The following is a 24,915-nucleotide window of genomic DNA, read 5'->3' on the forward strand; positions in this document are numbered from 1 at the left end:
CAGCACTGTGGTGAGCTCCAAAGAAGTGAGTAAGTTTCAGGTGGCTTATTCAAACCTATTGAGAGCTAACATGGATGGACTGAAGAAGAGGGACAAAAAGAGCAAGAGTAAGAAGACCAAAGCAGTACAGTAAAGGGCACCTGATTCCCTGCTTTGCCCAACTAACCACTGAAGTGCTGTTTTTCCTTTGGTTCTTCCTTTTGACCCCAAAGCTAGGTTTCTGGTTCCCCTACAATAACTGCTTTCATTCGAGATTAGGGTCATTTTGGATGGGAGAAGTGATGTAATGTGAGAAGGGATGTAATGTTTACGGGGTAGTTTTCAGAAGCCAGTTTATTTTAGATCTGGCTAATTGGTCTGTGTTGCATAGGTGTATATTCCTAGATTAAAGTCTCTGTAGCCATCTGTGTAAAGAGGAATGTATCATTAAATCTATTTATCAGCAAAAAAAAACAAAAAACAAAAAATAAAACAGGTAGCATCTCTTGTCTACACAATGAACTTACACAACCTTTTTAGATTCGATTTCAACAGAAGTCTCTATCTATAAAGTAACACTACTATGAACAGCCTATAGCTGATTTAAGTATTCTTTCTTTCACGCTTCCAAAGAAGCTTGTACTGACTCTCCTAGAGCACAAACACAACATACAATGTATTTTCTCAGATCTACGTAAAGTACAAATCCTTTAAATTCATGCCTGTGGACAATTCCTCCCCATCTTTTACTCCTTCAGGTTCTCACAAGGTAGCCCAAATGCTGTTGCCGAGTTATCATACTCCAAATACTCAGAGACTATCATGGAAATTGACAGAAGAATTTGTATCAGAAAAATACATTATTTTCTAGGATCCTTTTGATTAAATCAGGATAAAACATTTGAAAATCTACTATTTTTACTTACAGGAAAACTTCCTCTGTATGCTGAACAATCAATCAGGTAGTTATATAATTGATATAGTATTTTTAAAAATATTAATTCAAAGTTGTAGAGAAAATACTGACCCTATTTTCCATTGATTTCTTTACTAGGTTAAAGCTTTTCCAACGGGAGTCAAATTCATGCTTGTGCGATCCTTGGAATTGCAATAGGTCTCCAATAATCTGTGTCAAAGAATTTCAAATTTTATATTTACATCACATCAAAGTGATCATATCAAACCCAGTCATACTAAATTATGCAACTGTTAAATGATTGTACCTTTATGATAAGAAACAAAGACTTGGTATCATCTTCTGAATTATTAAGTATATGGTCTATAATAGAAGAAAAAGGATTATGGTTAAAATATTTTTAATTACTATAGGACTTCTAATATATTAGTAAAAATATTATTAATTAAGTAAAAAAACACTGCCTGATATTCTCACCATTTGGAAAAAAAAAAAGTTAAGTAAAAGCACCTACACCATAGAATAAAATTCCTAAATATCTATTAAAAATAAGTTAAATGCATATATGTACTTACTAAGAAGTTTCCTTATGACCCTAGCAATTGCTTCTCGGTGATTCTCTCTGGATAGATCTATTTCAGAAAAATGAGAGAAGGCATTTTAGACACTTTAGACACACTAAAGAGCTCCCTAGACTGTTCAAGTTTCTATCAACAGTTTGTGTCAAGAAGAGATCATATATCCAGGAAAAAAACAAATGGGTCAGCCTTTATCACAGTTGGATTAGTGGCTAGGCATTGTACAGAATAAATTTTATAACCTTCACATTTACAACAACCTGCTTATAAAACTTTATTGAGCAGGCAAAGAGGAGGTAGAAAGAAACCATCCTTGCCAATATTTCTAAGGCTCTATTCACTAACTAGAGACCATAAATACACAGGATTCTCTAATTAGTTATGGGTGACCCAAATCTAGGAAACTAAAACTATACTCTAGCAATTCATGGATGCAACTAACTCCAGTGTTAATCTAGCAATTCAGAAGAGTGCCCAATTTCTATTAATGTTAGATTCTGAATATTAAATTGCTTTACATAAATAATTATAGAAAATGTACATAAACATTTACATAAAATTTAACTATGATAGAAAAATACAAAGACAGAATATATAAAGATCATAATTTTCCATTCATATCAAATATAATATACAGTTCTAAAACAATTCTAAATATAAATGAAGATTACAATATATGAAAGTGCCTTGCATACAGAAAATATCCAAGTATTTACTTACGGACCCAATTTCTATCTTTTTTTTTAATTTATTTTATTTTACTGGGGAATATTGGGGAACAGTGTATTTCTCCAGGGCCCATCAGCTCCAAGTCGTTGTCCTTCAATCTAGCTGTGGAGGGCGCAGCTCAGCTCCAAGTCCAGTCGCTGTTTTCAATCTTTCGTTGCATGGGTCTCAGCCTATTATCCCATGTGGGAATTGAACCAGCAACCTTGTTGTTGAGAGCTTGCACTCTAACCAACTGAGCCATCCGGCTGCCCTGCAATTTCTATCTTTTACTGTCTATTCTTTACATAATAATTTTCAGTTTCTCCAGAAAAAACAAATACAACTATTGTGTAGTTAATGTTCATTTACATATAAAAGAGACTAGGAATATTATAACTACAAACTTATTCTATTAAACCTTAGAGTAACTGAAAAAATTGTCCACACAGATTTACTCAGATTAAGATTCACATACCATATTCAAGTCCAGTATACAACTTTGTCTCTTCCAAGGACACCATACTTGGTACCCTGTATAAAAACAAGAGTGCTTGTATTTATTATTAATACTAATAAGAAGGATTAAAGGGAAAAAGTGTCACTGCTAGAATGTTCAAATCAAAACAAAGATGGTGCTCTTTTAACAAACACAGATTTCCAGGCTTCATACTTCAATTCTTTACTCTATCCATTTGAAGATTAATGCTATCTGTTTTATCAGTAAGGACAATATTATTCATCTTAAAGAAAATGTTAATTTAATGACTTGGAGGCAGGGGGGAATTCAGTGCCTAAATGAGCATAGTAATGATAGTATAAAAGCTTAATTAAATCTCATGATAAACATTTATACATTTATACAAAGAAAAGTCAGCTTTGTAATGGCATAATAAAGGTTAAAACTGGTCACCAAAAACCCACCAATTTTATTGTAGAATATATAGCAGACAAGCTTTAGATAATCATTACCCTTCCTCTCAAAACCAGCCAAAATGATTTCTCCTACCATCTGCAGTAAAGTGCCACTACTTTTGAAGACGTTCAGATGTAGAAACACTGCATTTCCTAATTAAAGATTCGTCACAAAGAATTATATTATCAGAACAAACCAAACTAGTTAAACTCATTAAATGGTTAAAAGTCACTTTTTAGGTATGTTAAGAACAGATTTTACTGGGGAATACGAACCTTTATATCTGAAACCTAAATTTTCTTCAATGAAAAACATAATTTTCAACATTTTACATCAAAATGAGATTTAATTCAGTAACTGTTTACAAAGAGATAATACTTTCTAACAGGAGAAATATAGGCACAAATGCCAAAGACACACAGGGTAAGCATAGCTAATACAGGGTAATTATAATTAGTAATAAATAGAAATTTTATAGTTATAACTCATCACTCATGAATTACACAGCCTTGTAATGAAGAAAACACTATTTTAAAATCAACATACCCCCCCATCTATATTGCATTTTTTAAGTTGAGTTAAGTAAGTTATTTTTCCTTAATAGTAGGTATAAATTTTGGGAATTATGTAATTGGTAATAACATTAAGTTTTAAATGCCAATTATAAAATGATGTTCTTCCCCATAATCTAGTGCCTATGATGGCAATAATGCTGCCTCAAGTTTCAAAACCAAGCCTACAAAGTATAAACAAAGAATGGTAATAGTTTATAATATAAAATGCTGATTTGCTTTTCAGAGATTTTCAAGTTCAAATTCTTAAAACCTGGTTTTCATTCTATAAAGCTTCAACCTTTGACAACAGCTTGCAATCTTGAGCATTTGGTAAAATTTTGCATGACTGAAAAATAAAATACGTATCCAGAATCTAGTCAGTAAAAGTAAAATCAGATTCCTTTACAATGAACTTCTAGGAGAGTCCAACATGTCTACTGAAATTAGATTTCACCACCACAGAGAAAAAGGCTGTGTGTTCAAGCAGTAACAAGCATAAAGCGTAAGACTGTTGCCCACCCCAACCCGTGCTATCCTGGTACAGCATGGGGAAGTGCTTGTTATGAGCTATCACATGAGAGGACATGTTTCTTCACTGCTGTTGGAACTACAAGCAGTTTTCTAAAGAAGGAACACAATTTTATCTTACCCAGTCCATATCTGATACCAAATAAAATTGAACCAAGCATGCATTTTAATTATTGTCACAAAATTACTCAGGAGCAACATAAAAAAACCAACCTATAACAAACTATTCTGAATAATTTTTACTACATACAGAAAAAAAAAAAAAAGTCCAAAACCCTATCAAACAAAAAAGAGTATCAGTTGGGAATTTGCAATGTTTTTCTTGTACACATCTCTGATCCTAGTAACACCAATTACAATGTAATCACATTTAAAAACAAGTCTCACCTATTACAATTATTTAAAAAATATATCAACCCATATGAGATTTTTAAGTATTAAGAAATACATTTAAATGAAAATGACTTAGGCTTTTATTTTTAAAACCGGAATTAAAAAACTCATCTTCCATAGCTCAAGCGTATAGAAGGTATCTGGTTAGACATATATTTCAGCTTTACTTTATTTGCTCTCCTCCATCACAAGTTCCTTTTATGCTTATTTATCTAAGATTCAGCTTTAATTAATCTCTTCTTATCTAACAAATCAATTAAACTTCCATTGAATTGACATGGTTTACACTAAATGTTTCTCAGCAAGTATAAATACATATTTATACTAAATATTTCTTCTTATCTTTAAAAGAACAATTTTCTAAAAGAAACCTCTATTCATTACCTAAGTTTTTATGATTGCATCTCTTTGTGGCCACATTGTAAGTCTATGTGTGCAATACTCTCTAATACATAAAACTGCTCTTGTAACTTTTAGTTATGTGCAAAATCTTAGCTGAGTAGACTTAAAGTGCTGCCAATACCGATAGATCTGCCTTCTGATTAAAAGCTATAGTAGCAATATAAACAATTTAAATCAAATACCATCACTCCTCCACCCCCCAAGTGAAATTCATTCTACTCATTCACTGGTTCATTTTACAAACACTGATATAAACTGACCTAGGAACTAAGTAAGATTCTGACAAGTAATTTCAACACAACTTATTAAACATAATACCATCTATACAATAACAAAGTTAAACTAGCTTCACAGCAACTAAATATTACCACCTAATTCATAAACAAAATGTGTCCAATATGTGTGCTACTAAAAACAAAACAAAACCTTTCAGTTTCCCACAACTATGTTATTTGTACCACTAGATGGCAATCTTCTTTATATTTGATTAGGGTAAAACTGAAATCACTGGTGGGAAAGATAGGATGGTGAAAAAGGAAGAAATGTCTAATAACATAAAAACGAAATATACAATACAAATCAAATATGCAAATGAAGGCTAGGTTAATTGTTATGAAATAACTGCAAACAGTAATAATTCTTCCTCTCTCTAAGTGAAAGAACAAGCTATCCTTTCCAATAATCCCTCCCCTCCCAAATAAAAACAAATATAAAGGGTATAAAAACCAAGCCACTAAGACATTTTTTCCATTCAAGATTACAAGTGCTTCACAAGAGACAACTGGCCTATTGCTGTGTTCTGTTATCCAATTCAATCCTAGACATCAATAGGATAAACACAAATGAAAAGCTGGCTCTACTCTACCATATGAACAAAAGGTTGCTAAGAGAAATTTTACATAGAGCTAGGTTTAAAATTAATGCTGAGCATAAGAACTATTTCCATGTCTGACACACAAGCTTTTAAAAATCAATGAAAACAATAGAAGGTGAAATAAGGAGAAAACAGGATTACTCACCGTGGAGTAGTAACTGTTTCCTTTTCTGTGTGCAGCTCCCCCAGCAGAGCTGGGTAGTTCCCTGGAGGTGCCAAGAGAGGTTAGCTAGCCCTGCCCCTCATCGCATAACAACACATCCTTTCACATATTAATGAAATGGTCTCAATTCTTAGACCTTAAGCGTGATTTTTTTTTTTTTTTTTTGAGTGAAAAGTTAGTAAAAGCTGAGGTCCTAAGAATGATTTAACTAAGAATGACTTAACAGGTTTATCAGAGGAAAAGGGGCACAAAGTAAAGAAGAAATATTTCAGATGAAAAATGATGATTCCTCTACCTTGAGTAACCCTGTTTTTATGCGTGTTATTAGTTTTTTACATTCTGTGACAGCTGGTTAAACCTAAAGGATTATAGAGTGGACTGCAAAAGGAGAAATTAATGACGATTTGAGGATTAAAGGCAAGTGTCCAGTATTCCTGTGTGACTCTGGAAAGACAATCCAACTTCCACATCTATAAAGGTAGAACTATGAGTATAAACTATACACAAATATTTATATTAAATCATTAACTAAAGGTTCCAAGAGCAAAATAGAGAGATTCCATTTTATAATCAATTCAGCAACCTTGGTATCTAACAAAACTTAAAAATTAAAATTGTACTAGATTTTAAAAATTTACCCTTAATTACCCTCAAGGGACCTTATTTCACCCATCCTTTGTAACAGTTAAATTTATAGCATGTACAAGGTACTTAGTAAACTACATTGCTAAAAGACAAAAAGTACAATGTAGATACCATTGGGTTTATTATTTACTATATACTTAGTAAGCTTTTTGTCTTTTTGTCTCTAATCACATAACACAGAAAATTGGTTTTCACATATAGTAGCCATTTCCCTGAATAATGGGATTAAGACCATCCTATACACTCTATTAAGAACTAAATTAGGATTTTCTTACAGGAAAACTCAGAATGAAACTAAGCTTCCAGTTTCTCATTACTGCAATTTTCCAGAAGACAAATACTAATAATAAATGCACAAGGTGAACTTAATAAGTGGTTTAACCAAAAAAAAAAAAAATTAAAGCAGCTAGAATATTTTGCCTAATTGAGATTTACATAAGAAAAATAAAAATACTGTTCAAATTTTAAAAAATTGTTTGAGTTGCTATGTGCTTCCAAAAACTGCTCTGGTATTTCAGAAAATGCATAATGTCCCGTAATATAACAGCCAAATTATTTGCTGTTGACAGGAGTGACTTCCTCAGGCATCTCTGGCATTACATTAAAGCATCTCTTACAAGTATGCATTTCCTTTTCTCCCTCACCTGGTACATTTTACTGTGTTTCATCTGGAGTAACTAATGTCCAAAGTAAAGAGTTTTTGTCTACTAGTTTCAAATTTGCCTGCTGCTGACAATTTATTTGAGAATTATGCTACAGATATTCTTTCCTTACACTAGGCAGTATGATTTAATATCACAGAAAACGGTACCATCAATTAAAGTTAGTTTTTTCAAATCAATTTACACTTAGAAGATTTTAACAATTACTGACATATTAAAATAAGCATATTAGAAATTTAAAATACTAACTTTATTTTATGATACTTTAGTGAGAACTAATTTACTATCCTCAAAAAATGCCAGAATGTTATATAAAGAAAATACACATAAAAAGGCACACATTACCAAAATAAATTAAAATTTCAGATGAAAATGATACCAGTTAGAAATTAGTTTTAAAGGAAAGGATTCTATTATAAACTATTTAAAGGGCCAAGGAAGACATTACAAACTCCCCATTTTGGCAATTCAAAAGCAACGGGCTGCTCATTCATCTTTAATTCTTCTATTTTGTATAATCATTATCCTGCATAGATGTATGTAATTATAAAGAACCCTAAAAATGTGTATTATTCAAACAATAGTTTTCATTGTTTTATTTTGTTTCATTATATATTAAATACAAGAACACATTTTATATGTATACTTTTAAATATATTAAAATATATAAACATGATACATTGATATAATTTCTATTATATTTAATTATATTAAATTTTCACTTTATAAGTGAAAATTCTAAAACAAAACTTTTCAGTCTAAATTATCTTAACTCTTCACTTTTTCTGAGAAAAAGGATACTCAGGATCAATTTTATAACTTATATAGTAATGTAGGTTAACAAACTACTTATAATCCATGGCAATAATGAAATTTTTATAACATGGTATTCTTTTCCTTATTGAAAATGCATTTTATTACATGTAAATCTACCTGGTTTTATAATAACCAACTGTATGGAACTTTTATCCTGATGCCCATTTCCTTCAAAGGATAAAAAGACTTTGCTTCAATTCACTATTATAGTTACATGGCATAAATATGGTTACATGCTGATAAGAACTGCACCGGAAACCTCTAAGCCTCCTGAGCTGACCCTTTAGCAGTACATCCCAATGAACCCTCAATACTTAAAATCTTCTAATCATATACACAGAAGATACATGCTTTTGCTCTTAGATAAACTGCTGGATTAAATGACCACACTTCTGATTGTCAACACATTCAAACACAACTAAATGTGCTAATGTAATAAATTCATTGCATATGAAATCACATTTTAGTATGCCATAAAAAGAGTTAGGTTCTTACTATATTACACACTGTAAAGATTATCGGAGAATAAAAACCATTTCTGCAGGTCTCATTTAAAAATATTCTTTAAAATCAATCTCTCTTCACAAAAATGAATTTTGGTAAAATTGTTGTCAAACTATAAAACTGATGAAAAACAGAAGTTCTTTAAAAGAATTCAACGAATTCCCAGGTAAACTTAAAACAGATTTCCTTACCCAAAATGACCCTATTTGTCCCTCTTAAATCTAATGAGCAATCTAAAGTTCAATGCCTAGAAATAGTTTTTAGATTGAAGTAGGTGGGAATTATGAAAAAGCATGACTCTAAACATTGACTATACAAAATATGGGAAAGACAAACAAGCTGCCTTTTAAAAACATTCCTTAAACATTTTTAAGATTTATACTGCAAAATTAATAACTAATTCTCCTCTGTGTTTTTTGAGGGTGCAGGAGTTACTTATTTTTATGTGATTTTCATTAAATTGCTCAGCAGAATGATGTTGATGTTGAGAGAAAATGATCAAAGATAGTTTACTGAAACTTAGCAGTTATCTACTTTTAATAAGTGAGCTAAAGTTACATATTACTGATTTCATTTAAACTTAATTCTTTCAACTTAAATGGTAATACTAACAATGGACTAAATCGAGACATTGATTCAAAATAATACTCTGAAACGTACTTAACTTCATAAGAGTAATTTGGTAACTCTAAAATAAAAAATTCAAAATTGCAATGAATAACAAATTTCACCCCAGCTTTTTTGCTACAAAATCCTCAATCAACACTGATTTCAGACAAAAAAGTATTTTTTTCTTTTTGAAAGAGTATTTATCTTAACTCAGTAAACTAACATAAGAACTTAAATATCTCTGAGTTCATATTTTAAAACTCATTAACATTGAAAGTTATCATAGTACCATAGGAAAATCTGAATAAGCTTTCAAGTTTATAGACCTAAATTATGCCTCAGGTATTTTTGGCCTAACAATGACAAAAGGTTAAAGTGATATAGAAACACCACCAATAATTATAAAACCAATGACTCATTATGTGACTAAGACTTAAAATATATGCCAAATGGCAAAACAGCAAAATATGTAAAGTAGTTATTTTTACTTACAAGTTAGTAACCGGCTCTCCTTTCAATGGAGGTAGGAGGTTTCCCGAGCCAATTAAACAGTTGTGCACTATAGTCAGACTCTGTAGAACATCATCTCTAGAAAAGACAAAAAACCAAGGATCTAGGATGAACCACAAAAACTTGATCAAGTAGGGATATACATTAAGGCAAAGACATGGCAAACATCTCAGTTTACCCACTTAATAGTGCAAAGTAATTCAACAGTTATTTACTGGTCATCCTAGACCTGCTTTTATTTAAACAGGCTCTAAATAATCTCAAGTAACAACTGCTCTTTGTGAAGCAAGTCTGAATTCAATCACCTGTTTACCTGAAGATCACTACCACTAACAAAAATGGAAAAATAGTATTACAGATCTTCCAGTATAGTCCATCTTTTGAAAGTGGGCTAGTTAAAAATTTACTCCAAAAAGCAGTTTTGTACTATATACTATATAGTCGACATAAGTCAATCATACTTCTTTCTCCAAACCCACTTCTACTGAATTTGCTATTAAAATTTCCTGGTATTTGATATAGTGGTTTTCTTACTATTATTCTAGGAACTTTTAAAAATTCAAACTACAAAAGTCTAATGGCCTCAAACAATTGTTGCTTATTAAAGCCCCTAGAGAGAGAGAGAAAGTACTCTCAAAGATATTTATCTAAGTAACATTAATTCAATAAAATTAATTAGTAAGAGTTAACAACACAATAAAATCTAAGCTGAATCTAGAAAAAACAGCCATTTCCTTTCAAAGGGGGCATACCTACACATACCAGTACTTACCAAAAGATGCACAAGTGACACTGCTAAGTGGAAGGCAGTAAAAACAAACTACAGAAAAACCTATTTTTCTATTTAAACTGTTTGATTATTATGACAAAATTTCTGTTATATAACACTATATTACTTATGGCGATATTCTAAACACACACTGAAAATAAATACATCAAATATGAAAGACACAAAATGACTTTCGTCTGTAATCATGTAACACTAATTGATTATAAAAGAAAACTAACCTAGACATTTCAAGTTCTCCATCCCCACAATGCTGGAGTTTGATGAGCTCAGGTTGAAGAAAAGAGTCCAACAGATAGAAGGCAAAAGCCACTTCATCAGAAGAAGGAACGTGCCACTGGATTCCTAGATTCCATAAGTCCCCTGGTTTACCCCAGTCCTAGAAAAGAACAGCATTGGTACAGCAGGTTGAGAAGTTGGAAAACAAAACAAAACATACACACATCACTCAACAGATTTAAAAGAAAATGTATAAGTAATCCAAACTTAAGGTGGTGGCAAATAACACACACACACAATGGCATGAAAACATCATATAACTCCTACATTATCATTCCTAAAAATGGTCTCCCTAAAGAGCCACTCAAATATTAGTTTACTATAAGAACAACTGTAACTTTATGTGAGGCTATTGAGTTCCCCAATAAAATTATATGGAAATAAAGAGGTTAGATATTGGATACCAAGTCATTTCACACAAAAACAGAAAAGAAAACCAGAGTTAGCTCCAGCATGAATTCAAAACATTCCAGGGAGGGCCCCTTTAGTTGCTAGATGGGTTGCTGCTCCAATCATGAGTCACTAAATAAAGCCAAATAGATCTTCAAAACAAACATTCCAATAACAGTTTTAATAATCTACTGTAAAAAAGTAACACCTTTATACACAGAAGGAAAAAAACCCACACTTTGAATCCCTTAGAAAAATAAACCAACATTTCCTTGAATCCTAAATTATTAAAGATGCTTGCCTTGATAGGAAAATATTCAGGAGGAGGCTTGTCAAAGCCACCTGGCACACTGCAGTATTCTGTAGGGTAGATAAGTGTAGTAGAACGAAGAAGGTGATGCAAAAGGTTACAAGACAGAGTGTAACCCTGCTTACAGGTTAAATGTAGGGTTCTTTGCAGAATCTTTACAAGTTGCTCCCTATAAAGAAGCAACTTCTTCCCATCCACTCGAGTAATCTGAAAAGAGGAAGAACCGTTGAAGATAATTTGATTAAAAGATCAAGAATCAGTAATTAATGCAAAGGTTAATATTTAGCCACTTAAGTAGCCTAAAATGGTTTTGATTCATTTCAGGGTTTTAATTATATTCTCACAATTAATTCTTTAAGATCTAAACACATTTTCTGAGTATGGGCTTTCATGTGCTATGCCATGGTAACATCCTTTTCCAAAGAGTATCTCATTCAAGAGACAAAACTTAATTGGGTTTCTGTCCTTCGGTTCCTGAACTAACCCATGAAGGAAAATGAAGTGTGACTGATGATGGCCAAATTCAGAACATAGGCAATAAATAAATAAATAAATAATTGCCAAATCTGATATACTTTTCAATTAATGAACTATCCGTATTAGAATCACTCAATAAAAAGTCAAGTAGAGTACTGAATATGAAGTAATCAACAATATCACTCCTTTGATAACAAGAAAATGCACCTGTTTTGCAGATGTATCAGTATCAACAACTTAAGATTTTTCATGTTTTAATGTCAAATTTTAAAAAAAGAATGAATCCTAAAAGGAAGCTAACATTTTTGTAGTAATATTTTCTTATTCCAAAGATTTACAATACCTCAGACAAAAGCTGAAGATTCCATAGTAATTCCTTGTCTAGCTCTTCTTCATTTAATACATCATCATCTAAAAATGGCAAAATAGCATCAGAGGAAAAAAAACACCTATGTATTCAACTAAATGCATCATTTCTAAATATTTATATTAAATGCTCCTAATAGCTGAAAAAGTCTCTTTTAGGGAGATTTTTCATTCCTTTGTCATGAAGCTGAACCTCCAGAGGAGGTAGAAACTCAATTTTCAAGAAAATAAACACACCAACCAAGATGTTTGACTCTCCATACATCATAAAACAACATTTTTGACAGCAACCTTGAATGGTTCTAGTATGTATAAAAATATTAACTTAATAAAGTAAAATTTCTAAGGACCTGTCAGCATGGTGATACCTTACTTTAAGCAATAAACTTAGTACTAAAATTAAAATACTGCATAGCTCAAAGAATCTGTTTTCATCATCAACAGAGTTCTAGAAACCAAGAACAGTTTTTTATCTAAAATTGTAAAGACAGAATGATAACCTTATGACTTACTCATTGTAAGCTGAGTGATAACACTGCAGCAGTGGGGAACAAATAGCTTCAAAGATTCCTCTGGGCAGCACTGAAAACATATTTGTATAAATAAGTTTTTTTCAAAGGCACAAATATTTAACAGTCACAAACTACACACTAGCATTATTTTCAGTGGCAAATAAGGGCTGTAAGCAGCTACTGAAAGAACTATGAATTTTAAGCATTACAATCACGTGATTGATTCATTAATGCATCAGCCCCCCCACAAAACAAAACCCAAACTCACCTTTACAGCAGCACGGCACATATCTGCCACCATACGGCCAGCTACTCTGGTTTCAAATATGTGTGAAATAGAAAAATTAAAAACCTTCTGAAGGGCCACCTGTTAAGATATATAAAAAATGAAAATGTCTAATCAGCATTTTAAAGAAAGTTAAATATCTTATAAAACATAAAAAAGAATATGCTCAGACTATACTAAAAGTAACCAAGTAGGAAATTTTTTAGCCATCAGAATTCATAAGGATTTTCTTAATAATCTTGCATTTGTATTTATAAACAATCTTTGCACAAGACCCTAATGTGAAGAAAACATTTGAGGCTCAAGATTTCATTTGCTATAGAAACACTAAACATAAAATTAGAGTTCTCGAAAGCAAATACAATTTAATTATCTTGTTGGCTAATTCAATATACATTTACTTCTAAAAGACTTGAAACAATTTATTTTATAATCAAGTCACAGAATTGTAAATGCTAAATGCAATAATGAACTCTAGATGTGGATGAATAATATTGAAAATTATAAACAATTCCTTTCAAAAGATTTTGGTTAAGAGATATTTATGTTAATTTATTTATACCCACATAAGCTTAGTAAATATTTCATGCAGCTATAAGACAGTTTAGCTATTTAATGAGGATAAACAGTGATTGAACAGTGATAATCTCGAATGAGGGAAGAAGAAAACACAGTGTGGTCTTAAAGACCATACTATACAAAAAGGGTAACAACCAGTATCAAGTGAGTGTTGGCAGAAATGTCTTAAGGACAAACTATTTCTCATTCACCATACTTTGCCACATTTTTGTATTTTTAGGACTTAATTTCTATCATGTGATGGCATAAACAATTTCCAATACTTTTCTCCCAAGTAGTATTTAATTGTAAATTTTAAAAAGAGTCGATTATTGTTATTTGTAGTAACGTTCTATAAAGTTGCTGTGAGCACTTAATTATCAAATACTAAATTGCTAGCTAACAAAACCACTTTTCCTAGGAGAAATACAGGATTTATGTTCCTACAAGCCTCTGGTTACATTTCATCAATTGATGAATTTTGTTGTATGCGTTTCTGTTTAAAGACACCTTATTTAATATATATATTTGATTCGTTAACATTGAACTCAAAGTCAATAGCACTCTAACTGATGACTGAACAAAGCTTATCTAAAACATGTTATCTTTCTCCGTTAGACACATCACAACTCTTGTATGCTTGAACACTAAAAAGTGGCCCCCGCTTTTTGGGGCCATTTTAAACAGCAAAATCATCAATAAAAGGCACGAGAATGTGGGAAACCTAGCACTAGATAGACCCCAAAAGGACACTTGTTTACAGTACGAGAGCTGAAACAAGAAGGCAGAGTGTCACCTTTCTCAACTTCAGTTGGAAACATGAGCAACTCAGATTTTCCCCCACTTTTATAAGCCTACACAAAAGCACTGGAAGTAATGATAGGGAATCCAAATAAATTTAATAAGTAGGTGAATTTACAAAGATGGAATTTATGAATAATGAGGATCAACTGTATATTTTTTTCAAATTTTAGTATGGAAATAAAGGATAAACTGGCATTCATACACACTCTTAAAGTAATTTGAAGTTCAATTTTTAAAGCATCAAACAAAGTCAAAAGATTGGAATTTAATTTTTTATAGCAATGCATTCTTACCATAAATATTTCTTTGGAACACTGTGTAAGGATTGTACTAAACGTAGAAGACAGACCTAATTCAACTAAACTCTCCAAGTGAGTCATTTTCTCAGTTTCTGTCTCTTCTCTTGTTTGCTCCAATGTGCTACTTTCTATAAGTGCAAAGCATCTAAATAAAAGAAAGTATAATTTTAGCAACTAAAAGCTGGTTAACATTTTTGATGATTAGATAAACACTGTCATGACTATTCAAGTGATAGCTAATTGGTACATAGCTCACAAATCAATTGTCCTTTTGTAACTTCAGAAGCCTCGTCCTTGGGTAGTAGTTAAATACAGGTTGCAATGCGGGGAGAGACTGGGACAGAACATTACTTTTTTTGAATGTCAGCAAAAGGGTGGGTCTGGGGTATACATGCTCACCTGTCCATAAACTGTAAGACAAAATCCTCAAATTCAGCTGTGGCTGAACAAAGTTCTCGTTCTACCTATAACATGTTAATGCGGAGATAAATTAGAAATACCCTCTGATTTTTTCCTGTGAACTAACAAAACTCCATTATGGTCTACACAATAGATAGAATGCTGCGTTAGAGTATTGCATACTTTGGAAACAGCACCATAATCACATATCAATTTAGAATATCTTGACCTACTACTTTCCAGGAATCAAAATAAGAATTAACGTGTTTGATAAAGGCCAAACCAGAAGAAGCTAAGCAGCTATTTATATTATCTACATTTTTCAAAGTTTGAAACTGCTGGTGTGTGTGTAAAGGATTATCTCTCACTATTTGAACATCAAAATGACAAAAGTCAAGTAGTAAACATGCCTGCATTAAAGAAAATAGTTCTGAAAGAACGACAGTAATAAAGAAAATTGCTCTTCATTAAATGCCAATCCCCTAAACAGATTTATTTCTAACATAAGATGAAAAAAAAAATACAACCTTTGCTTAACATTAAAAAGTGACAAAATCACTGAAATACACCTCTAGATGTCAAAATAGCAATGATGACACGGCCCTCCATTTATATCATTATAGTCACAAAACAGTAATTTTAATTTGCTAGCACCTACCCAAAGTTGCTTTTAAGCTATCAGCTATTACTATGCATACACAATAAGAATTAGAACTCAGTTAACCAATTTCTTTACAACCAGAAAGCATCCTTACTTCTGTGAGGTCATTTCTTTCATGTAGTACAGATGAACAGTCTACTAAAGGCACCAGAGTGGAAAATGTTGCTATAAACTGGAATGTAATCTGTGGAAAGATGCAGCAGATTTAGCATTAATTACATAATTCTAGTTCAAAAATAAAAGCATGCCATAATCTACAATAAAGTATCCAAATAAATTATTGTCAGGGAAGTCCCACAACAACCTTTCTGGAAATTTTTCACTTAGCATTGAATATAATTTTATGGTTGTCCACAATGAAGTAGCTTTAGTAATGAGATTATACTACATTTATTTTCACATAGTTATTTTATTAGGTTTAAGCACAAAGTTCCCTAACTTTTTGTCACAGAGAGTTACTTTGCCTCTCACCTAAAAATGTAACATAACTAGGGGTGACTAGTAAATGCTAATATGTGGCAGCTAGAGACCGGGGAAGACGGAAGGTGAGCAACGTTGTCAAAGTAGGATCTGACATTTTCCACCCAGTAACTTCGATCATGCCCCTTTCCCCCCAGCCCCCATCACCAGTGTAGATGAAGGGAAGAGCAAGTGATCAGATGCCAGGATTTTTTAATGTCTCTGCTTAAGAAAAATAGTAAATATATAATGAGCTTTATAACATCAAATGACCATTAAATGCATACAGTTTTGTGGCAAGTTACTTATGAAGGAAGATGTTATATAGATCAACTAGCCGTCCACAGATCTAAACCTGGGCATCTACACTGAATTATTTTATACTGAATTATGTTCTAAAAAGTATTTAAAGAAAAATTCACAGGAGGCCTATTCCCACAATGATAGCTTAGCTACAAACCAGAATCCTCAGTGTGCTCACCATGCATTTACTGAAGTCATTTGGGTCCACCCCAGGCAACGCTCTCATCAGCAGAGGTAGCATGTGTGTCGGACCTTCAGGAAACCATCGGCCCCCTGATACCAAACTGCGGGCCACTCCAATCACACAACTTAAAGTAGCTGTGAGCTGGTGAGGTTCTGTTAAAGTCTCTAGTGCAGGATATGTTCTACAGTTTGAAAACAGAATTTTAAAATAAATTTCCATGATAAACATATATAATACACTAAATATACTAAATTCATAAAGTGTACTTTGGTTTAAAGGTTTGTAGCTAGCAGAATATTTTGAGTGAATATTTGCTCTCAAAGTTAACAGAATTATACAAATAAAGGAAAGGTACATGTTTCCCCAAGCCCCTGCATTTCATAACCTTTCTCCATGCAAATTCCACAGTGAAAAAGAACATAAACTGGTAGATTTTGCATTATTCCCGCCATTCTTAATCCTCTTTCACATGCTAATAGAATTGCATCTAATCTAATCATGATTATTAGAATTTAGGAATAACACGTTACAACTACTCCTCTCTATCCCACTTACAGAAATATCATCTTACTTACTAAAACGGTGAAATTTCTATTTTCTACTTTTAAAAAGATAGCAAAACAGAAGTCACAGAAACCAAAGCAGAATAGAAAAGTAGAAGGAAGAGAAAACCAGAATAACTGTAGCCAGGGCTGAGGCTTTAACAAAACATGTAAAGCTACACTTACCTTTCAAGTACAGGAGGTATTACTAACTCAGGTCTCATGAGTGCAAGATTCTGCAGAGCCTGGGCTGCTTCTAAACTACCAGTTTTGCTAAACATAGCCAAGAGGACAGGTTGAATAATACATTGTACAAAGTCTGTAACATCTTGATCAGTAAGCTTATGGCTATCAGGCACAGGAGTTAACCAAGAAGGTTTCTTGTATCTTTCACGATGCAATCTTCTAACAACACTGTTTGGCAACCGCTGAAGTAGTTTCATTAACTTGTTCTGGGGACACAGAAGCAAAAAGTCCTAGGTAGGTTCTATTTCCCACATAAGTATTCATGGCTCCCCTGTACCCTCCCAAGAAAAGATTTTTAAAAGAGCTCTTATAATCTTATTACAAAGACTTGTATGGTATATCTTGATAGAATAAATCCTCTTACCAATTAACTATTGATAATAATCAATACAAATGTGTCTCAAATTTCAGTTTTAACATCTTGCACCACATAATCTTGCATCACATGAAGTCATTTAAAAAATAAAAAACTGACACAATAAAACTAAAAACATGATTCCATGCTCTGGTGGCATTTTTGTTACCATTCTGTTACCAGAATGTGGTATTTTGTCACCAGTTACCATACCAGTACTACCTTAATTTGTTTTTATGATTTATGAACACAGTTAAGTTAATTTGAACTTTATCACTTATACAGAGCCAAAGCTTATTTGAGGGACAGAAAATGTATTACATGTAACACAATAGACAATAGTTATTTGTGACAATATCTTTAAAAATTCCAAACCCTAGAGTGAAAAACAGACAGACTCACCAGCCACCGCCCATTATTTGAAGGATGGTAAAAAGATGTGATGCTGTTAAACAAACCAGCCAAATGTTTTTGCACTAGCTTACTTGGTCCACCCTGTTTAGATAAAAAGAGTAAAAATATCAGTACCCACATTATACTGTAAAATCGGAGGTGTTAACAGGCCTAAGATTATATATAAATCTCTAATTTGGCTCCTGTTCATTCCACTGACAAAAATCAATTCTACCTCTAAATAAGAGTAAATAACATTTCCCGATGAACTTCACACAAATCAATTCAAAACATTCTATTAAAAATAAGGGCAACTCACTGAACCCAAATTAGAAAACGGAAAAGGTATGTCTCAATTCAGGATAACAGGATCTTTTACTCTTATGCAAGCAAGTAACTTTTGTCACTAAGATTACCATTTAAAATAATCAAGAGTGGTAACATCAAGCATGAAAAACATTCCTCAAATGATTCAAGAATTGAATTTCTCATTGCAGGACATGCAGAGGTTAAGATTTACACAAATGCATAAAATATTTTATTATTATTTCTAAATGTTTCAAATAATTAAATCAAAATATGTGTGACTACATTTTGACTCAAAAGAAAAAAAATTTCTTAATCTATTGCCAAAACAAACACAAAACAACCAAACAACAACATAACCTGGGGGGGCGGGGGGAATGAGGGAATAGGCAAGCATTCATCTTATCAAGTAGAGCAGCCCTGGGAAAAAGGACTACATAAAACTTGACCTCAAAAACCTCCTGTCTCAAGATGATCTTCTTTCAGTAAACAACACAAACTTAATTAAGAATGTTTTCCTACTGAAATGAAATCCACGTTCATATTTCCCAATCTAGAACGGGGCAACCACTAAAAAGACCATAATTAATTCCAAAGCAAAATACCAACAAAATTTTCAAAATTCTAACATAACATTTAGCATTGCTGATTTCTAAATAAATTCAAAATTCATATTAAACACAAAATGACACTGCCAATGAGAACAACTGTGTGAGAAAAAACTGCAACATTAACTAAAATAAGGCTGATACTAATCACTAATTCTATGGCTCCTAAAAAAATGAATTCCAACTCATTGCTTATGTAAGATAGTAAACATCCAAGAGTTTTTGTTCTTATTGCACATCAGAAAGAAAATCGGATTCCCACTGTTTAATAATGCAATAGCAAAAACTGGGGAGCTTGAATTTCCTTTTTCTCTTTTAATCTTAAAATAAAATTTAACAACTATACCTCTCCCAACCATTCTGACCTTTTCACAGATACAACTAGTACAAAACAACCAACTGAAAAACAACATAATCTAGGAGGAAATACCAAACAGAATAATTATTAAAGGAGACAGCTGTAGAAGAAATATGAATGACAATCCAGAAAATCATAGTAAAAAGTTGTTCTATATCATTTTGTTTTTTAAATTGTTAAGAAAAATTTTGTGGGTTTATTATACCATGAGGTTCTATATTCTTATTTAAAAAGTAATGTTGAAATCCAAGCATGTGGATATATTTTTACTTTTCCTCAATGTTGTCAGTAAAATAATCCTTCAGACTTTTCCTTTCACTAAGATTGTTAATAAACTTTGCATTCAGCGCAATGTTTCATGTGAACATTGATACTAAATCATATGTAGAACCATGAATTCTAATCCCACCTTTTATCACTCTCAATTCGGCTAAGTCTCTTTTTTTAATATAAATTTTATTGGGAAATATTGGGGGCAGTGTGTTTCTCCAGGGCCCATCAGCTCCAAGTCATTGTCCTTCAATCTAGCTGTGGAGGGCGGAGCTCAGCTCCAAGTCCAGTCGCCGTTTTCAATCTTTAGCTGCAGGGAACGCAGCCCACCATCCCATGTGGGAATTGAACCAGCAACCCCGTTGTTGAGAGCTTGCGCTCCAACCAACTGGGCCATCCGGCTGCCTCGGCTAAGTCTTTTAATCTATGGGTCTGGTTCCTGGTCTGTAAAACTTACATTCTGAATCTCTCAAAACTCTATAAACTTTTGACTACTTTTAAGGTGCATTGGTTATGGGCAGTTATAAGTGGTACATTATGAGTACAATTCTGAGGCTAAACATATCCAAGAACCAAGTGACCAACTCAGCCACTAATACAGACTTGTGTAACTATACAGAATTTTTGTATGGTTAACATACAATTAAATGAACTACATATAAAGCAAATATATTACAAACCATCATGGCAGTGATCCATATTACAGCATGTCCTATATCATAAGCATTTGTTAAAAATCTTGGGACTAATACTTGACTGCTTCCCACTGGGAGGTTCAAGCTTCTCAGAATTCTTGTAAATATCTTTAAAAGAAAAAAAAGAATTAAGAATACATATTTACAGATATCAAGTAACTCTTTCCTTAAATAACTTAAGTGTTAGATACTAGTATTATTGGATGTATTCTCATTTGATCAGTTTTGAAGCAAATTATAGACTGCTTAGTAATCTGCTTTATTCTTTGAAAATTATATACAAATATCTATAAAAATTTAAAAATGATACTCTGAGGTGACAGGCATGTGGATACGAAGCAACTGTATCCATATAACCATAAATGGACAAATGAAATACAGTAAAATGTAAAAAGGCAAAACGTACATAACTGCAGTTAAACGTGAAATATTTTGACTCCTATCTCTAAATATACGAAAAAATTATTCTCTTATATTCTTATTCCATGCCAAGGATGCACAAAATGGAAATGTCTTCTGGCAGATTCCTTTCCCTCTCTAAATTTTAACATTGGCTCGATTTTTTCCCCTAAGAATTTGCATTTTTATGTCATTTAATAATCACATTTTAATACAATTAAATTTATATTTTAAATCTCTCATTACTAACAGATAGGGGGCCCAAGGGTAGAGAAAAATTACTTCTTAGTTTCCACTGGCCAGCAACACCAGAATACAGCACAAGAAAAGGCAAACAGAGCATTTGCCTTTGCTGGTCCCCAGCCTGGCTCTACCGTCACCACAGGTTTTACAATCACCTGGATGCCCTACACCAGCCCTCCGGAGGCTCTATTGGTGATTCTATTGCAGGTAAAACAATACCGAAGATGCAACGTTAAGAACACTGAACCTAGAGACACTCTAGCTTTATTTACTCTAGGAAAATATATGTGATCTAAAAACTGGAGAACACACTAGAATAGCAATCAAACACAATACACAAAATTCACTGCAAGGTAAAAAAGTATGACTCCCTGAATAACATACTTAGCACTTTCTAAATTACTCATCCTAAAACTTACAGTTCATGCCCTGCATAGGTAAGACAAAAATCACACATGTTTGATATCTCGATATGATCCTATTACTTTTGAAAATAAAGGATCCACCCTGTAAATTATGTTTTTATTAATGCTAAAAATATATTTTAAGTGGTGCTGGGAATTAGCATGTAAAACACACTTCTTAAAGACATAAAAGTGATGTCAGTGCTATCGTATATATCCAAATGTTCTTAATTACCTTTGGTACATATGGATCCCAATCTATGTACCCTATATTATCTGTAGCCAATCGAGCAAAGAGATTTACTAGTTGCTGAAAGTAAACAGAACAAGACAGTTAATACATTTGTTGTTGTTTTTAATGTCATACATAGTCACATTCCTTACTCATTTATTATTTTCAGCAATCCTTATTAGCATACCTTAATATAAGGTTTATAACTCAGTTTTTAAAAATCTCCAAATTTAAGTTCTGATTATTGTCACCCATTTAAAAAATCAATTACAGATAGAATGTTTATAAAAAGGGAAATGACAAAGCATCATCCACAGTGCAAACAGAAAAAGCAATTTAAATCCAATAAGCATGTAGAAAACATCCACTGTGGGTGCAGTAACATGCTAGTGAGGGCACAAAAGGAAACAAACAACAGGGCCTTATATAATTCATGCATTTCACATTATATGCGTATACTTCTACATACTGATAAAACCAAAATCAAGAAATGTCTACTTCTGCTGGAATACAACAAATAAAATTTAGAAAACAGATTACAACACTGCTAATAGCCAATTCTAGGAACTGAAGTTCCTTATCAAATGATTTCACGTATTTATTTTCAAAATAAAAAGTATAGGAGGAAAAAATAGGATACTCACCCCCTCCCACTGTGGGAGATTTTGCACTGAAACCCAAAGGCCAATTAATTCATCAAACCAAAGTCTGAAGAAGAAAAACATAACAACTTATCAATAGCAAGTGATTTATAGAAAGTGGTTCAAAGCCAGGTGTCCTTTGTATTTTTTAATCTATTATTCCTACTGATAACTATACAACCCAGAAAAAATAATACTGAAAGTTACAAAGTTAATGCAACAAAGGACTGTTTTTGTCTGAATATTCCAATTTGTTTATGTTAAAAAGACTAATCTCATACAACTTTTTCTTCATTATTAAGTACTTACTGTCCACCCCCACCTAATACTGTTTATAAGTTTCTCCTTCCTCTCCCTCCTTTCTCACTTGGTAATGTTTTCATGTTACTACCTGTTCTTGCAACTCTCCCTTACTTTCTAGTCTTTAATAAGCCAATTAGCAATTACATCATTAACTAGCACTGTAGTGAATGTTCCACAAAAGAAAGGAGCCACAACGTGTTAGGTGCAATTAAATTATAGTAGGAGAAATTATCTCAAATTAAAGAAATAGAAAATATAGGGGCAAGAAATGGTTTGAATATTAATGAACTTTTAAAAATGTCAAAGAAATTAAGTTTTTAGAATTTTTGAATTAAAATTAAATTTTCATAAATATACAGCAATATACAAAATTTCTGACTTGACAGAAATAAAAGATTTGACATCTCACTACAGAAAACATGAGGGGATGGATTAAGCATGAATTCATAACATGGTAATAATTTTTATTATCCTTCCAGCCTTTTTTCATACCTTTTTCTTTTTTTAGAAAAGTACAGTCCAAATATTTTTCATTCTAGAGTTTACTATATATCTACAATTATTTAGAAAAAAGTAGTTCTTAAAAATGGTGCAAGGACAAGAATAAGTTAAAAAAAAAAAAATTATGTGAGACCCAAGAAAAACTACACATGCGGATTAAAACAAAATTTTAGGAAAACACTCTTCCTTTTCTCTCAAACTCTATGCAATTTAACATTTCTATCACTGCCAATTTATTGATATTTTCCACTCCTTTTTGCATTTATTATTCTTTCTCTCGATTTCTGAAATTAAAGTCCTCATCTCATCTGGCTTGACATACAAGCATTATTCTATTTACAATCTTACATTTAACTATTTTAGCCTTCATACACTTCAAATATAGTAAACATAATGGTTGAGTTAGTAAATTTTTTTTACTTAATATGACTTTACTAGCTTGCCTATGTATCTGTATTTTTTGCTGTATTCTAGAATTCGTCAACATATGTATATACTTACTTATAACCTTTATGATGAAGCTCTGGAGGAAGGGAGGTAGGAAGAAATATTTCAAAATAAGTGATAGCCTTTTGCATTGTTACATCAAAAGGGCACATCAAAGGCCGCCATTCTTCTAGCATCTCCGCTGTCGCGTCTGCTGGAAAATATCTAATAAAAAAGAAGGTTTCGTGTATCTGATCAGTGGCTATAAGCTCTACATCACCAACATATGATTGACAAAAAAGGGCGAAGAGGGGAAAGGATTTCGTAAAATACATCACAGATTACAAATGTCAAGTTAGCCTAGAAGAAACACACATTTTTACAACTACATACTCTGACACATTTAGGATAAGGTATATTTTCTTCGTGTCTATGGGACTTAGAAAAATGCTATAAAGTTGTAAAACTCAGATAAAATACAAAGTCACTCAGATTACCTACAAACTTAAACATGGTTGTTGTAATTTTCCTTCTTGTGTGCTATGTAATAGTAACAGAAAAAAATCTTGTCATAGAGAATCCAGTCTATGTAAGAAATAGATAATCAGTGAAGAGAAAGAGAACATCAATCTCTAAGTACCTTGGGACAACCCATTTACCCTCTTCACTGGACCACCAAGTGCTCCTGTACACAAGAGAGGACTGACTGCACTAGAGGATTTGACCCCATCAGCTCTAACATTCTACAATTGCTATGAAATGGGTAGAAGCATTCCTGGGGTAGAGAAGATTTACAAAATTAAAATCTGAAATGTGCACACACACACACAAATCAAAGGTCAATGTACAACTTACCAAATTATGGGGTTTAAAGTAACAAAAAGCATACGAAAAATTCTGCTTTGGGTATGGCCAAAAAGTTAGGAAACTCTTTCAAATACAGTTTTGGGTTTGGCCTACACATTGTATTATTGATCCTATTATATCTTTATACATCTGTGTAATTGGAATCACACTTCATTCCTTTCTGTGAAAACTAAAATTATGTTTCTGGGAACATTTCTTCTGAGCCATCACACATTTGTGTGCTGCTAGGTTGCACTGTGCCACAGGTTAGAAGGTCTTTTTAAAGAAGCAGGGCATATTCCTCCATCAAAACTCTCAT

General features: G+C 32.5%; 1 protein-coding gene across 1 annotated transcript in view; it reads right to left on the bottom strand.

The window, feature by feature from the left end:
- Positions 1-24,915, bottom strand: part of PSME4 (proteasome activator subunit 4) — an 87,552-nt gene that overhangs the window by 35,792 nt on the left and 26,845 nt on the right. Inside the window, exons 5-24 of the mRNA XM_019719483.2 lie at positions 23,826-23,975; positions 22,524-22,587; positions 21,883-21,957; positions 20,587-20,709; positions 18,374-18,466; positions 17,557-17,822; positions 16,823-17,009; positions 15,977-16,066; positions 15,222-15,286; positions 14,817-14,967; positions 13,144-13,242; positions 12,876-12,945; positions 12,341-12,408; positions 11,512-11,727; positions 10,763-10,920; positions 9,737-9,832; positions 2,657-2,712; positions 1,471-1,527; positions 1,203-1,258; positions 1,007-1,105 (exon numbers count right to left, since the gene is read on the bottom strand). Of these exons, the coding sequence (XP_019575042.2) occupies positions 1,007-1,105; positions 1,203-1,258; positions 1,471-1,527; positions 2,657-2,712; positions 9,737-9,832; positions 10,763-10,920; positions 11,512-11,727; positions 12,341-12,408; positions 12,876-12,945; positions 13,144-13,242; positions 14,817-14,967; positions 15,222-15,286; positions 15,977-16,066; positions 16,823-17,009; positions 17,557-17,822; positions 18,374-18,466; positions 20,587-20,709; positions 21,883-21,957; positions 22,524-22,587; positions 23,826-23,975 (2,239 nt within the window). The remainder of the gene's footprint in view (positions 1-1,006; positions 1,106-1,202; positions 1,259-1,470; positions 1,528-2,656; positions 2,713-9,736; positions 9,833-10,762; positions 10,921-11,511; positions 11,728-12,340; positions 12,409-12,875; positions 12,946-13,143; positions 13,243-14,816; positions 14,968-15,221; positions 15,287-15,976; positions 16,067-16,822; positions 17,010-17,556; positions 17,823-18,373; positions 18,467-20,586; positions 20,710-21,882; positions 21,958-22,523; positions 22,588-23,825; positions 23,976-24,915) is intronic.

The sequence above is a fragment of the Rhinolophus sinicus genome, linkage group LG05, assembly GCF_036562045.2.
Source record: "Rhinolophus sinicus isolate RSC01 linkage group LG05, ASM3656204v1, whole genome shotgun sequence".
Taxonomy (NCBI): domain Eukaryota; kingdom Metazoa; phylum Chordata; class Mammalia; order Chiroptera; family Rhinolophidae; genus Rhinolophus; species Rhinolophus sinicus.